At 46.3% G+C, this 13,124-nt stretch overlaps 4 protein-coding genes across 4 annotated transcripts; 1 reads left to right on the top strand and 3 right to left on the bottom strand.

Annotated features, from left to right (window-relative positions):
• Positions 1-2,679: 2,679 nt before the first annotated feature.
• Positions 2,680-3,732, bottom strand: CDV56_101623 (uncharacterized protein; the record flags this gene model as incomplete). Its single annotated transcript, XM_026755242.1, has 3 exons — positions 2,680-2,813; positions 2,878-3,530; positions 3,596-3,732. 3 exons carry the CDS (start codon positions 3,730-3,732, stop codon positions 2,680-2,682), a joined length of 924 nt encoding a protein of 307 aa, XP_026609651.1.
• A 1,421-nt stretch (positions 3,733-5,153) lies between these two features.
• On the top strand, positions 5,154-5,985 carry cyp3 (putative peptidyl-prolyl cis-trans isomerase; the record flags this gene model as incomplete). The annotated part of the gene is made up of 4 exons (XM_026754911.1): positions 5,154-5,223; positions 5,405-5,550; positions 5,606-5,743; positions 5,794-5,985. 4 exons carry the CDS (start codon positions 5,154-5,156, stop codon positions 5,983-5,985), a joined length of 546 nt encoding a protein of 181 aa, XP_026609650.1.
• Positions 5,986-6,181: 196 nt separating this feature from the next.
• Positions 6,182-9,363, bottom strand: ALA1 (alanine--tRNA ligase; the record flags this gene model as incomplete). Its single annotated transcript, XM_026754402.1, has 6 exons — positions 6,182-6,355; positions 6,422-8,830; positions 8,895-8,930; positions 8,992-9,018; positions 9,072-9,217; positions 9,270-9,363. The coding sequence occupies 6 exons, from the start codon at positions 9,361-9,363 to the stop codon at positions 6,182-6,184; spliced, it is 2,886 nt and encodes a 961-aa protein (XP_026609649.1).
• Positions 9,364-11,477: 2,114 nt separating this feature from the next.
• CDV56_100189 (uncharacterized protein) lies at positions 11,478-12,542 on the bottom strand (the record flags this gene model as incomplete). The annotated part of the gene is made up of 3 exons (XM_026753808.1): positions 11,478-11,524; positions 11,592-11,946; positions 12,023-12,542. Coding segments are annotated over 3 exons (922 nt in total), but the record flags the coding sequence as incomplete, so codon positions are not given.
• Between the last annotated feature and the right edge of the window lie 582 nt (positions 12,543-13,124).

The following is a 13,124-nucleotide window of genomic DNA, read 5'->3' as shown; positions in this document are numbered from 1 at the left end:
GTTTTGGGGGGGAGGAGGGGGCTGGTAAGAGAGAAGGAAAAGAAAAAAAGAGAAAAATGATAGCACAGACTGCTGGGTCAGTTAAAATCTGTAAACTCGTTAAAAGTGAAAAGGTGAGCCGCAGAAGCTCGGGTCGTGCCAAGGTACCATCTCTACGTCTCTATCTGATCATTTTTGCACGTGATCATCTCGTCACATATAGATTACCTAAGTCGTACTAGCTGGAGGTAGCTGCCAAGGTACCCTATCTAGGTAGCTCTACCCAGCAATTAGGATGAAGAGGAATCAGCCCATGATCATTTTGACCAAGTTTATCTACCAACATGCATAAAGCTCTTGGATTCTTTGTTCTGTCAGCGACGATCACCCTGGGTATCAGCAATCCATATGCATCCATCATCGCACTAGATTCATGTGCCAATGCACAAGGCTCAGAGATTCCGTTTCTATCCAATGATACCGCCCAACGACTTCTGAATTATCGAATGAGGTCCTCGACCGTATCGGCCCTCAGGACCGTTGATCTAGGCATTGTTGAACTTTTGGATAGATTTGGGGGAATACAGCCGTCGTTGTTCGGCATTTCAAGTGATGACCAGGACTCGAGATCCAGTTTGATCATTCTACATGGGCTAGACCCTGCCATTGGTAGGTCTTTTCAATGCTGATATTGTGAAGCAGCCACTCAATTTCCGATAATTATCTTGGTAGAATCTTCCATTCAAAACGAATACAGGCAAGGTCTGGTACATTTCGACTCTCGAGCTGCATTTTTGCATGACATTTCCCTTGACCGGAACATCGATGGCGAATCGGAAGATGCTGGAGCAGCCGATGGTCGTTGCCTGAATTACCTCGACAGCAAAGAAACAGAACCGGAGAATATGCAGGTAGATATCGATTGCTCTCGCGTGCAGTATTAAAGAGGTATTCGAACTGACTTGCGATTAACCCTAGACACTCTTATCTTGCCTACCTAACGCGTCGGCTTTCAAGCCAGTGGCACGCGCATTTGGCCAACAATTACCTGAGTACGTCAATGTCGTGGAATCATGGGTTAACGATCAAGAGCCCTCAATCTTGAGGTTATGGTTCAAGGTACTCCTTCGTCTATACCTATCAGTTTTCTCGTATTTGACAGACATTGCAGTCTTTCTCCGGATCAGTGCCTCACACAGCACTGCTTGGCTTGCTGAAATCTCTTATGAGTGATCTCCATTCGCTCTCGCTGAATGGTACAGCAGTGACTCTGTTATTCATGCCGAACTCCCAAAATTCCCGAATGCCGCAAAGCCCAAATCATCGTGGTAACCATGAAGCCAAGATCTTACAAATAGCCACAGACATGGTATCTCCGTCACTGTTGAGAAGACAGTCACCTGGTTCAGTGTCTCCGAATCCAATCTGCCATGTCACCAATTCATCTTGTAACGAAGCAACCAGCGGTTGTTCGGGACATGGGTTTTGCTACAGGAAGTCAGAATCAAAGAACGGACTTACTAACAATGACTGTTTTATGTGCAAATGCCAGGCAACTACCATCAGAAAAGAGGATGGTACGACCCAGGTTATTCGATGGGGCGGCGCCGCTTGTGAAAAGCGAGATATCAGCTCTCCCTTTTTCCTTTTAGCAACTGCCAGCATCATAGTAATCATGGCCTTGGGCGGTGCTATTGGAATGTTGTTCAGAGTTGGGCAAGGCGACCTGCCGGGCGTCATCAGCGCTGGGGTTGGAGCCACGAAAGCACAGGGATAAGAATACCTCTTTGGGGGGTGGTCCCTATGGGAGTTACTGCGAGATATTTGGTTGAGGGCGATGCTGTGCCAGTGTTCACTACACAAAGCTGACCGCGCAAGGTGTTGCTGTCATGTTTCGCTATGGATGCGACTTTGGAATTGATATTGTGACTTTTTTTGAGACTAAACTGTCAGATTCTCCGGGATCTTCAGGGTCTGACCTGCTTATACCTACATTGAAGACAACCAACATTATTTGGCAAAAATAAGGGCGTAAAGGAGAAATAAATCCTTGCACGTGAGCAATTGTTTTGCTGAAGCAAATCTCAGCGGCCCTTGAAACGGGCCTAGTCTCTTGAGATAATACGTTCATTGACGCCATCCAGGGCAGACAGAATGAAGTATATGGGGTCCTGCGAGAGAAAGCAGAAAGAATATCTGAGTGACTCCTGAGTCCGCTCGTTGATAAAATCATGCTGTTGGCATTGACCACTTTGAGGCGAATTTCGGCACTGGCCATGATTCAAGCAAAGAGACAAATCGATATGCCATACGCCGATTCATCAATCACGTAGGGTTGAGGAGCAATAGACCTGCGCACAATATGACTAGCTGTGATTTAAGGACGAAAGCCGGCTTCAACTTCTGCAGGACTCCGACTGTCACTCGGTTGAGAAGGACCTATAGCGGAACGCGCATTTCTCGATGCACGATGCCAACTTGAAGCCGGAAGTCGGAGAGCGTTGCGAAGACGAGGGAACAACAATCTTGATCCCGAAGGCCGAGGTCTGGAGTTTTCCAAATTCGTGTCAGGTGTATTATGCGCCATGGGCGAATGGACATTGAGTGCGCCCGAAAGCTGCGATGGCGGGATTCTACCGCCTTGCGTGAGTCGCTGGGGCAATATCGTTGTTCGATGAAATGGATTCGATCGCCATCCTATTAAGACAGGCCGCGGTCGGCTGGGAGCATGTATTCCCACCATACTATGGCGATCCGTGCTCGTATGCTCTGCCACCGGATCAGGGCGAGGTTTAGGAGTGAAGTAATCTGCTTTGCAGAGGGGACAGCATGCCCTTCGACTTGTCAACCATGGATCAACGCAGGATGCGTGGAAAGCGTGACCGCACGTCAGCCCACGTATGTCATCGTCATCCTCGATTGCATCAAGGCAGATTGCACAGGAGTCCCCGGGAGTGGGAAGACGCTCGGCTGGTGTTGCAGTCCGGATGGGATGATCGGCGTCTCCGATGTCTTCCAACCCATTGCATTCACAACCGTCCTGATCATGTACGTGTTTGATCTCATGTTTGGTATACCTTGTTACCTCTGGAGTGTGCGCGCAATCTGCAAAAACTGAACGGCTATCGGACTTTTCGTCTAGCTGAGCGAATTGTGTTCCATCATCTGGAGCAACTGTTGAAATTTGTGCGATGGCGGAACTAATCTGCTGTTGACGATCTGTCGATGCAGGTTTCGCTAAGGATGGCGATACACTAGCATCTACAACCAATGCGCTGTTCTTGATGTTTGAACTGTGTGGACTGCTGTTGGCTGCGGATATCATCTCTGCGGTCGGCATGTTGGCGTTTGCCCGCGTCGACCTCCATGCCTTGTACTTAGTGAGTGGAAACCGCAAATTAACTTCGTCCATGGTCATCAACTTCTTTTCCCTTCTTCGTCTGTGCGTACGGGGCATAGTGACCAAGCCTATTGGTTCTCCCGTTTCTTCGTTTCGTAGCTGGCGATTCCGCTGATTATATCGAAAGCAATACTTGACACCAACGATGATCCTAGCATCAAACCTCAGATATGAATCGATGCGCACGAAGTGCAGACAATGACTCTCTGAACATACCATAGATTAGTGAAGACGACCCCGAAACCAAGGGCAACAAAGAACAGTAGCGGTGAACTCGTAGGGCTCGAACTGGAATCAGCAGTTCGATCGCTGTTTGTGGAGCCAGAAGAAGGAACTGTGCTTGTGGAGGACATCTTTAGGATAAGAGGCCACAATTGCAGGACTGATGTTGACAGTGCAGTATCGATCACTTAACAAAAGGAATGAACCTTTTAAAAGGTGGAAGTATTCTGAATGTTTCATTGACTGGGCAAAGACAGGTAGGTTGCTGATGAGTAAGGTTTCAGTCCTTTCAATATACCTTAAGTGAGTATAAAGATCTTGAAAGAGGGATGCTTTGTAGGTTGTGCTGTAATGTATATCAACTCATCTGGGGGGCAGCGTATGACTCCAGTTACACTTAAAGCTGTGCACCTGGGGAGTCATCACTAAACGTGCTGTGTGTTTGGGTTAACTTGCTGAAGTGTCTCTATCTTCCTTCTTGCTTTTCGTTGTTTTAGCACTGAACCCCTCTGCAAGATCTCATACTCTTCAAAGTTGTCACAGGTTTTCAGTTGGGCCGTTGAAGGGTACCATACTTGCGGAAATAATAGATAGTGAGAGGCTAAATATACTTTGGGTCACGAGGTCTCTGTCATATACGGAGTAAATATACCTCTCATATAATTATAACCCTTCGGAAATGTAGAAATTTATAAACATTCCAAGCACAGTAAGGAAATAACATGATAACAAGGAATAACACCATGTACAAGTGAAAGAGTTTGTTAATCTATATACACTCCTTAAGTCATGTTCGACATCTCACCATTACTGCTGTCAAGGATTAGGTTATTAATGCACACTTTTGTAGCTCTTGGACTATGGAGTAGTATGTCGCTGTTATCACTTACATGTAAGTGCCTCAGCATGCAGAGAGAGAAATAAGGCTTTGCTGACCTGTGCAGGTCAAACAGAACCGTTCTTCCTCTATCTGCTCTCAAGATGGATAGATGCTTCGTGATACAAGTTTTCCCCTTGCTTACATGTTGGGTAGGTTTAGATAGGCCAATGACACCCAAATCAAGGGACGAGCCAACTTATCCCAACCAGCTCAACAAGCCTTGTACAGCAACCTACCTTTTGCTCTTAGACTAATTACCTCGCCCCTGACGAGGACTAAATGACAGAGAGCACAATAATACCTTGCAGACACCCACACACAATCGGATATACAACCATCAGTATGGAGAATATCAAAGTTATGCATAATCTTTACTCTGTCCTCGCCCCATATGGGCTGCATACACAGATACCTAGCTTTTCAGAAGACGATCCTTTTCTTTTCTTTCCTTTTTTTTTATTTATTTTTTCTTTTCCCTTCCTTTGTTCCATCAATCCAAGTACGGAATAGTCTGGAGAGGAATATCCCTGGGTGCAGATTACTTCTGTCATATCTAATCTATACTAAAACCACCAACAGAAAAATATCCATATGTAGAGGATTTTAACACATTAAACCAAAGACATTGATAATAAATTATTATTCTCCCACTCGCATTATCAGAACATCAATATGGAAGACACTCCTCTGGATCCAGCGAGGAACACCAATCCAGTTGTTTTTTTCGACATAGCCCTAGGAGGTGAGCTTTCAGTACCTGGTTTTCTATCTCAGCCTATACCGAATGTGAAGATGTTGTTACTTGCACCCAGCTTTTCGTGCCCCCCTTGGCATCTTTGCTGGCATATGTAGATAATGGCAGTCGATCAGATCCAATTGACTCTGTCTACTATAGTCCCGTAACTGACATTGTGTCGCAATAGGTGAGCCGCTAGGCCGCATAAAAATGGAGTTATTCGCAGATGTCACTCCTCGGACAGCAGAAAATTTCCGCAGATTCTGCACAGGGGAAAGCAGAAATTCTCAAGGAAAACCTCAAGGCTACAAGAACAGCAAGTTCCACCGAGTAGTACGTCTACCGTCCTTCGTGTCGGCGCAGAAAGCTGATTCGAAATCCCTCCAAGATCAAAGATTTCATGATACAAGGAGGTGATTTTGTCAATGGAGATGGCACAGGCTCCTGTACAATTTTTGGTACACCTAAATTTCCAGATGAGAACTTTATTCTGAAGCATGATCGTGCAGGTCTTTTAAGCATGGCTGTAAGTTGACATAGGTACCGTTGAATTGGGGATGGTGCTGAGTGCTACAGAACTCTGGGCCAAATACAAATGGTTGCCAGTTCTTCATAACAACCACAGCGACTCCATTCTTAAATGGGAAGCATGTTGTGTTTGGGCAGGTAGTGGACGGCATGGATATCGTGCGGATGATCGAAAACACGCGCACAATCAGGGACAAGCCAAATCAGGATGTGATCATTACACAATGTGGAGAGATGTGAGGATATTCTGCTCTGTCCTCACTTTTCCCGGTCCTCCTATAGGATTATAACCATAAAGATGATTAGCTCGTACTCAACCTGTTTTCAGACACAGTTCGTTTCAAGCTCGAGTGAAAGGGCATCTAAACCCCAAGGTTCGGATTCACCATTCATTGCAGGGCAAACCCAGATAGCAACACTCAGTTACACAAAACCCTCAAAGCTTGAACTTTGCCAAGTAATCAGAAGCCAATGCAATTGCATCCTCAATCTTGTCTGGATGCACGCCATTACCGATAGACGTTGAACCTTTCCCACCAGCTTTCCCTCCGACAGCGCTAGAAACAACCGCAGCCCAGTCATTGGCTGAGGCCCCTTGGTCAAGTAATGCCTATACAACAGAAGACATCATGAGACTTGACTTCGAACCATATTGGAAACGCGACGGAAAACTCACCTTTGAAACATAGCATCCATGAGCAACGCGACCCTGCTCGGAATCGGCGGCTAGGACATAGACGGTCTTATCTTGCAACTTGGACTTAACATAGTTTAATGACTCGCTCACGGCCTTCGAGTTCGCAGAAATAGGAAGCCTGGTCACCAAACAGGTCTTCCCTTCGTTTGTTGGGGATTCAAAGTACGAAATGATTGCGTCAAGCGCCTTCTTGGCCTCGAGTTTCTGTTGCGCTTTTTGTCCGTCAATGACTTGCTTGTTAATAGATGCAAAGCGCTCTCGAAAACGAGATTTTTGGACCGCAGAAATCGAAAGTTGGTTTAGTTCAACCTGTATCTGCTTGGCTTCCTGTTCTTTCTGCGGCCCCAGAGCCATTGCATCCAGGCGATCTAATCGCCTCTCGAATTCTTTCGCAACTCGCTGTACTTCATGAGCATCCTCCCCAGTCACGGCGATGATCCGACGAATTCCCTTAGCGATGCCATTCTCTTCCAAGATGATTAGGTCCTTAATGTCCCCCGTCTTCTGGACGTGAGTTCCGCCACAAAATTCTATGCTGACTTCAAGCCAGCGAGGATCTTCCACATTCTTCAATATCTCTTCCACCTCCACACCGACAGAAACAACCCGGACGGGATCCGGGTACGTCTCGCCAAAGACAGCTCTAACACCTGAGATCTGGCGAGCAGTGGCAAGAGGAACTTCTTGGGAGTAGACATCACAATTTTGGCGGATATACTCGGTTGATATTTCCTCGATTTTCTCTAACTCTTTCTCTGTGACCGCAGACTTGTGAGAGAAATCAAATCTGAGTTTTTCAGCAGCAACAAGAGAGCCCTTTTGCTCAACAGTATCTCCGAGAACTCTTCTGAGCGCAAAGTTGAGGATATGTGTGCCCGTATGATTATTTCGGATGGGCCAGCGACGAAGCTCGTCGTATTCACAGAGGACAGCATCGCCGAGTGAGAAAAAACCGTACTTCATGAAGCCAGTATGGAGGACATAGCCAGCGTAAAGCTGAACATCACTTACTTCTAGCTCAGCCCGTCCGTCGATAATGATTCTGCCGGTGTCGTTCTCTTGTCCCCCCTGTTCGGCGTAAAAGTTCGTCCGATCCAGAATGATGCCTATCTGGTCCCCATCTGGTATCTGCGCCGACGATGAATGGAAGTTCTTTCCGTGATAAATCGCTTTGATTTCAGCGGTAATGTTACCCTTTCCAAACTTGGCGCTGTCGTCCGTTTTGGGGACGTCATTCATCTTCTCCAGCTTTCCCAGGTCATGAACGTCCAGTCGGAGAGTTCCTGTTGCGGACTTCTTCTGTCCCTTACTAGCCTCCTTGGCTCTCAACCGCGCTTCTTCGAATTCAAGGTCATCAATATTCAACCCACGCTCTTCCGCCATGAGACGAGTTAAGTCGACCGGGAAACCGAAAGTGTCATACAGGCGCCAAACGTCAGCACCATGGAGCTTGTCACTGCCTTTGATCTTTGCTTGCTGCGCATAGTTCTCGAACTGTCGCTCACCGCGATCTAAGGTTTTGGCGAACGAGATCTCTTCCTCGTCCAATATTTCCATGACATCGTGCTGCTTTTTCGTCAACTCGGGAAACATGTCTCCGAGCTGTTCCACGAGTGTTGGGACAATTTTTGAGAAGAAGTTTCCAATCTCAACCTGGAAGTATTTTCGAGCATAGCGAGCGCCCCGGCGCAAGACTCGTCGAACAACATAGCCACGGCCATCACTATTCGGCGTCACGCCGTCTGAGATGGCGAAAGTTAGTGTTCTAACGTGGTCCGCGACAACACGATAAGCCGTATCGATGCCATCAGAATCATCGGCACCAAACATTCCTCGGTATTCCCGGGCTCCAGTAATGTTCTTGATAGCATTGAATAGGGGAGAGAACACGTCGGTATCATAATTTGACGATTTGTCCTGAAGCACTGACACTAATCTCTCGAATCCCATTCCAGTGTCGACGTGCTTATTTGGCAAAGGCCTTAAAGACCGATCCGATTCGCGATTATACTGGATGAACACGTTGTTCCATATTTCTAGAACGTTGGGATCATCTTGATTGACAAGATGAGCCGCATTGCGGCCGCCGATCCGATCATAATGAATCTCACTACAGGGCCCACAGGGGCCCTGATCACCCATCTCCCAGAAATTGTCCTTCATGTTTCCTGGAAGGATATGATCTTCCGGAACACCCGCAGCTCTCCATAGAGCTTTTGCCTCCAGGTCAGGCTCGAGGCCACCCTCTTCGTGACCTTCAAAGTAGGTGACATAAAGGCGTTGAGGGTCCAAACCGTAAACCTTCGTCAAAAGTTCCCAGGAGTACCGAATTGCATCTTCCTTGAAATAGTCGCCGAAGCTCCAGTTTCCAAGCATCTCGAAGAAAGTCTAGTCATTCATTGAAATCCCTCGTCAGCGTCGAAGCTGCGTGATCACGGTAAGCTTGACTCACATGGTGGTAACTATCCTTTCCCACGTCGTCCAAATCCTGTGTTCACTTTAATCAGACTCTATGTTATCACGCCTCTCGGATCGCATGTCTAACTTACATTGTGTTTCCCGCCAGCTCGAATGCACTGTCATTGATTTTTAGTGACCAATTTGATACCAAGGGGTATTGGAGAATGACCTTCTGGGAGTTTACTGCGCTTTTCAGTTTTGCAAAATCAGAGTGCGGGTCCACGGTGCCTAGGAAGATGGACTTGAACTGATTCATTCCAGCATTGGTGAAAAGCAATGTTGGGTCCGAGAGGGGTACAACCGGAGAAGACGGAACTTGATATTATCAGTTCGTTGAATAATGAGCCGTTAAAGTCCAAATACGTACCAAATGTATGGCCGTTTTTTCTGAAATAATCAAGAAATGTGTCGCGAACGCGTTTGGCAGTCCATTCCGGACTGCCTTCGGGATCTGAAGTCATTCTGAAGTGTCGATTGTTCGTATGGAGTTGATTTTGTTCTGGTTTATGTGTAGTGTGAAGGTGGTAGAATCTTCTGGGTTTTGACCTAAAAGGTGACGGCGGATGACTCAAGGTCAGATCCCCATTTCTCATAATTCTGGAAATACGCATCAAGTGAAAGTCGATGATTCCTTGTTCCTTTTCAGACTGAAGACAGTGGATACTAATGACTGATCTTAATCTCGAAAAGAATACTTGAATGATAATCTACTCTTGCGCATCGTCGTATCTGTGGTGGGTGGTGTGAGTTCCTGATGAGTGAGGCACCCCAGCACGGGAAAAAGCGACCCGCCGAGAATGATCCTGATGGTGACCAACCTCTGGCAAAGAAGTTCGGACGTCTGCAACTAGGTGTGTTCAACGGCACTTTGATTCTATCATCCATAAAAACCATCTTCCAATATTTGCTGTATAGTTGTACATGGACTAAGACTCTCATCCCATCTAGAACCATGTTTGTTTGGCACACCTCAGATATGTGGGGGTACATCTTCAATTCAGTCAACGCCATTTGATACGACTGACCGGATGATGTTGGATGACACTAAACATACAATATACATTCATGATCTTGATTCCGAGCTCGCAGATTCCGAGGCGCAGGAGTGCTCGATCACCTTTTTGCCAGAGATCGGAGCCAAATTGGGGGCTTTGCCGAAGTTATTGACCGTTGATACACAACCTCAAAACAACGAACTGGTCCTCTACAGGGATCCCAAGTCTCTGACCGTTCCGGAGGAGGCTGATTATGTGCGAAGAGCAATCCTTGAGACCAAAAAACGAGCGAGAGCAGCTCAAACTCAGTGCAGATCTGCAGAAAAAATCATGAAAGAAGTTAAGTCAAATTCTGTGTGCAATGCTGATGAAGATGTAATGGATATAGATCCTACTACTTAATAAGTTCCCTATTTTCTTATGTCTCTTTTTCTATGCTTTTATGGTAGTGGGCAATATCTTAATTTATAGATTAGTGTAGGGTTCACTAGTACAGGATAGAAACTCTTACATGGGTATGCAAATAGCAAATGATGCCATCAAGAGCAGCCACCCATGGGATTAAATAATACTATACTCATCTGATTTAATGTGAATGTTATAATAATAGATATAGCATTATATGCCTGTTAAATAGTCTATGCTAACTAAAGCTAAGTAATAAATACTAGTGGTAGGTACACTCTATGCATCAGCTTATGTGATGGGAAGATGATAGTTAATTCTTGTAGAACTAACTAATGATAATCTTAATACATAAGAAACATAATGTAATAGTTCTTGTGATTTAGTATTTTCTTACTTAGTAATAAAGGTAAGGGACTTGATTATTTTGCTATTAGTTTGCTCTGGTTCTAGATTAGTATTAAGTATAGTAAGTCTGTATATAGTGAACTATAGGGGTTATATAGGTAATATATGACTTATATAGATATTATTACCTACTAAGGGGTGAGCATCTTATATCTTAGTAATTAGTTTATTAATATAGGTATTACTACAGTCGCACCCAAAATGTCCTTCCATGTTTTGCACAGATGGATCTGTTTTCAAACCCTAACCGCGGAAACTGGCTAATCCAGAAGCGGTTACTCTATATTACTGTCTTGTTCCCGCCTTGAACGGTATGACACCGAACAGAAAGTTAGCTGAGCAAGCTGTAATATGACAACGCTAAAGTTACACCCTGTTGCCTACCAGGCTACCATGATGTCACCTCAACTCAAGGCCACTTTGTGCTCTCACCATCCACCCACCTCAGAATGGCACGACATCTCGAGTCTCGACAGCACAAAATGGTTGTTCAGATGATACGTACAGAAAACTATCCACGTCACCGATTGCTGAGGTCGCAAAATGTAGCGAGCGTTCTGTCACGTATATCCGCAGGAAGTTGCGCATGTATGGCACTGCCAGACCTCGTCTAGTTCGGGCCGGCCGGCCACCCAGCATTACTCCTCTGATGCTTGACGGCCTTTGTGATCACCTTACTGAAAAGCCTGACCTGTATATCGAAGAGATGGCGGTCTTTCAAAATATGACTTCAAAGCTTAGCTTACAAAAGAACATACGTCAACCCGCTAGTTTTCCGCAATGCTGCTTAAAATACCCAGCAATGCCGCAAGTACTACCGCCTGTCAGTTCCTAGATGCACAATGTTCAACACTCAAGGCTGCACTAATAGAAGAACTTACAGCCTCCAGCAGTCACAACATAAGACGCAGTCCCCCAAGCGGTCTGAATTGTTGCAAGGTCCGTCCACGCGCTCGCGTTGAGCCAGAGCCCGATTGCTAAGCTTAGAAGCACCGGTAGGAACACCACGATCGTAATTCGGGTTACCGACCAGTCTAGTACAAGCTCAAGCGCGTACATCCCTTTGAGCACGTCGTGTGAACCGTTATTTAGCGTCTGGTGGATCCAATTCGCCCAGGCCTGCGTGATATAGTTGGGGACATGCCAGCTCTTGTACGTATGCAAAAGAAGCTGCAAATCCGCGACCCCATTACTGTCGAGATTGATGCGTTCGTGGGTCCCGTTCTCGATATCACACTATAGTTAATTAGTAGTTATCCGTTAGAAAAATAAAACATAAGTTCACTTAAAGGAGGTAACGTTAGTTACACACTTTGTACAATTTGAAACCTTGCACGTGTCTTAGGGAAAAAAGGGTGCTGGTCAGCCCACGCAGACGAATTGCTGCCCAACGGAGCTCCCAGAATAATTGTTTCGGCTCATGGATAAACACGGCCCGTTCTCGCGGGATAGAATAACCACGGGGGAATATACCCAGGACCACATAAACCGGTTGGTTCTGGGTGTCGAACTCGATGGCCGAGGTGCCCGTGACGCCAAGCCAGCGATTGGTGATGCTCCACTTCCACTCACGTCTTTCTTGGACCTGTTCTCCGAGTCTGACCGCATCCGGCATAACTGGCGGCTGAACAACATCTCTCAAATCCCCCCCACCTCGATTCTCCTCATCATGTGGCTGTGTTTGGACCTGTACCTGTGACTGCGCCCGAAACATCTTCCGAAATGCTGCTGGATACGGAAAGCTTGTACTTTCAACGGTACGCTCGTAGTGAATCTCGGAGCCAGCCTGAACGGCACCGCTCCCTAGTAAAATTTGCAGGCCGAATTCGTTTCTGCGCGACAAGTGAGCCAGTTGAGATCGGATACAGTGATTTTTCTGCTCGAGGTGACTTTTGTATTCTATGAGACCTAGGCCATAACGTAGATACATATGCCAAGTCCTTGTGGGGATAGGTCCGACTGGTGCTCGCTGTGCTAGTGAGATCGGTGTGTTTCCAGTGTCTTTAGTGGGCGCTGCCATGATTAACTCGCTATACATCGACAAAGCTATATTCTCAATCTATTGGTATCGGTTTCGGGAGTGAAGAGAGTCATCACAAAGTTAAAGCAGAAAGGAGCTTTTGATGGACTATAGGCTCATGGGCATTGCACACGACCTGTGTGATGGATGTCTGAGCTTGTAAGGTGATGTGAATTGTGAAGGTGGGGTATGGGGGTAACATCCAGTCAACCGTACCATACCGTTGGATCCAGTATATCCAGCCTCCGCTCGGTCGTTCATTTTTCCGTAACGTAATCCACAAGCGAGCGGGCCACCCAAGCGAGCGGGCCACCTCACGCGTTTCAGACGCGGTCACAATACTCAACCAATTCAAACCACCACCATGTCTCCAAAACAACATCAAAAATCAAAA

The sequence above is a fragment of the Aspergillus thermomutatus genome, assembly GCF_002237265.1.
Source record: "Aspergillus thermomutatus strain HMR AF 39 chromosome Unknown NODE_450, whole genome shotgun sequence".
NCBI classification, from domain to species: domain Eukaryota; kingdom Fungi; phylum Ascomycota; class Eurotiomycetes; order Eurotiales; family Aspergillaceae; genus Aspergillus; species Aspergillus thermomutatus.
Note: the sequence above shows the minus strand (reverse complement) of the source record. Positions and strands in the feature narration are given on the sequence as shown.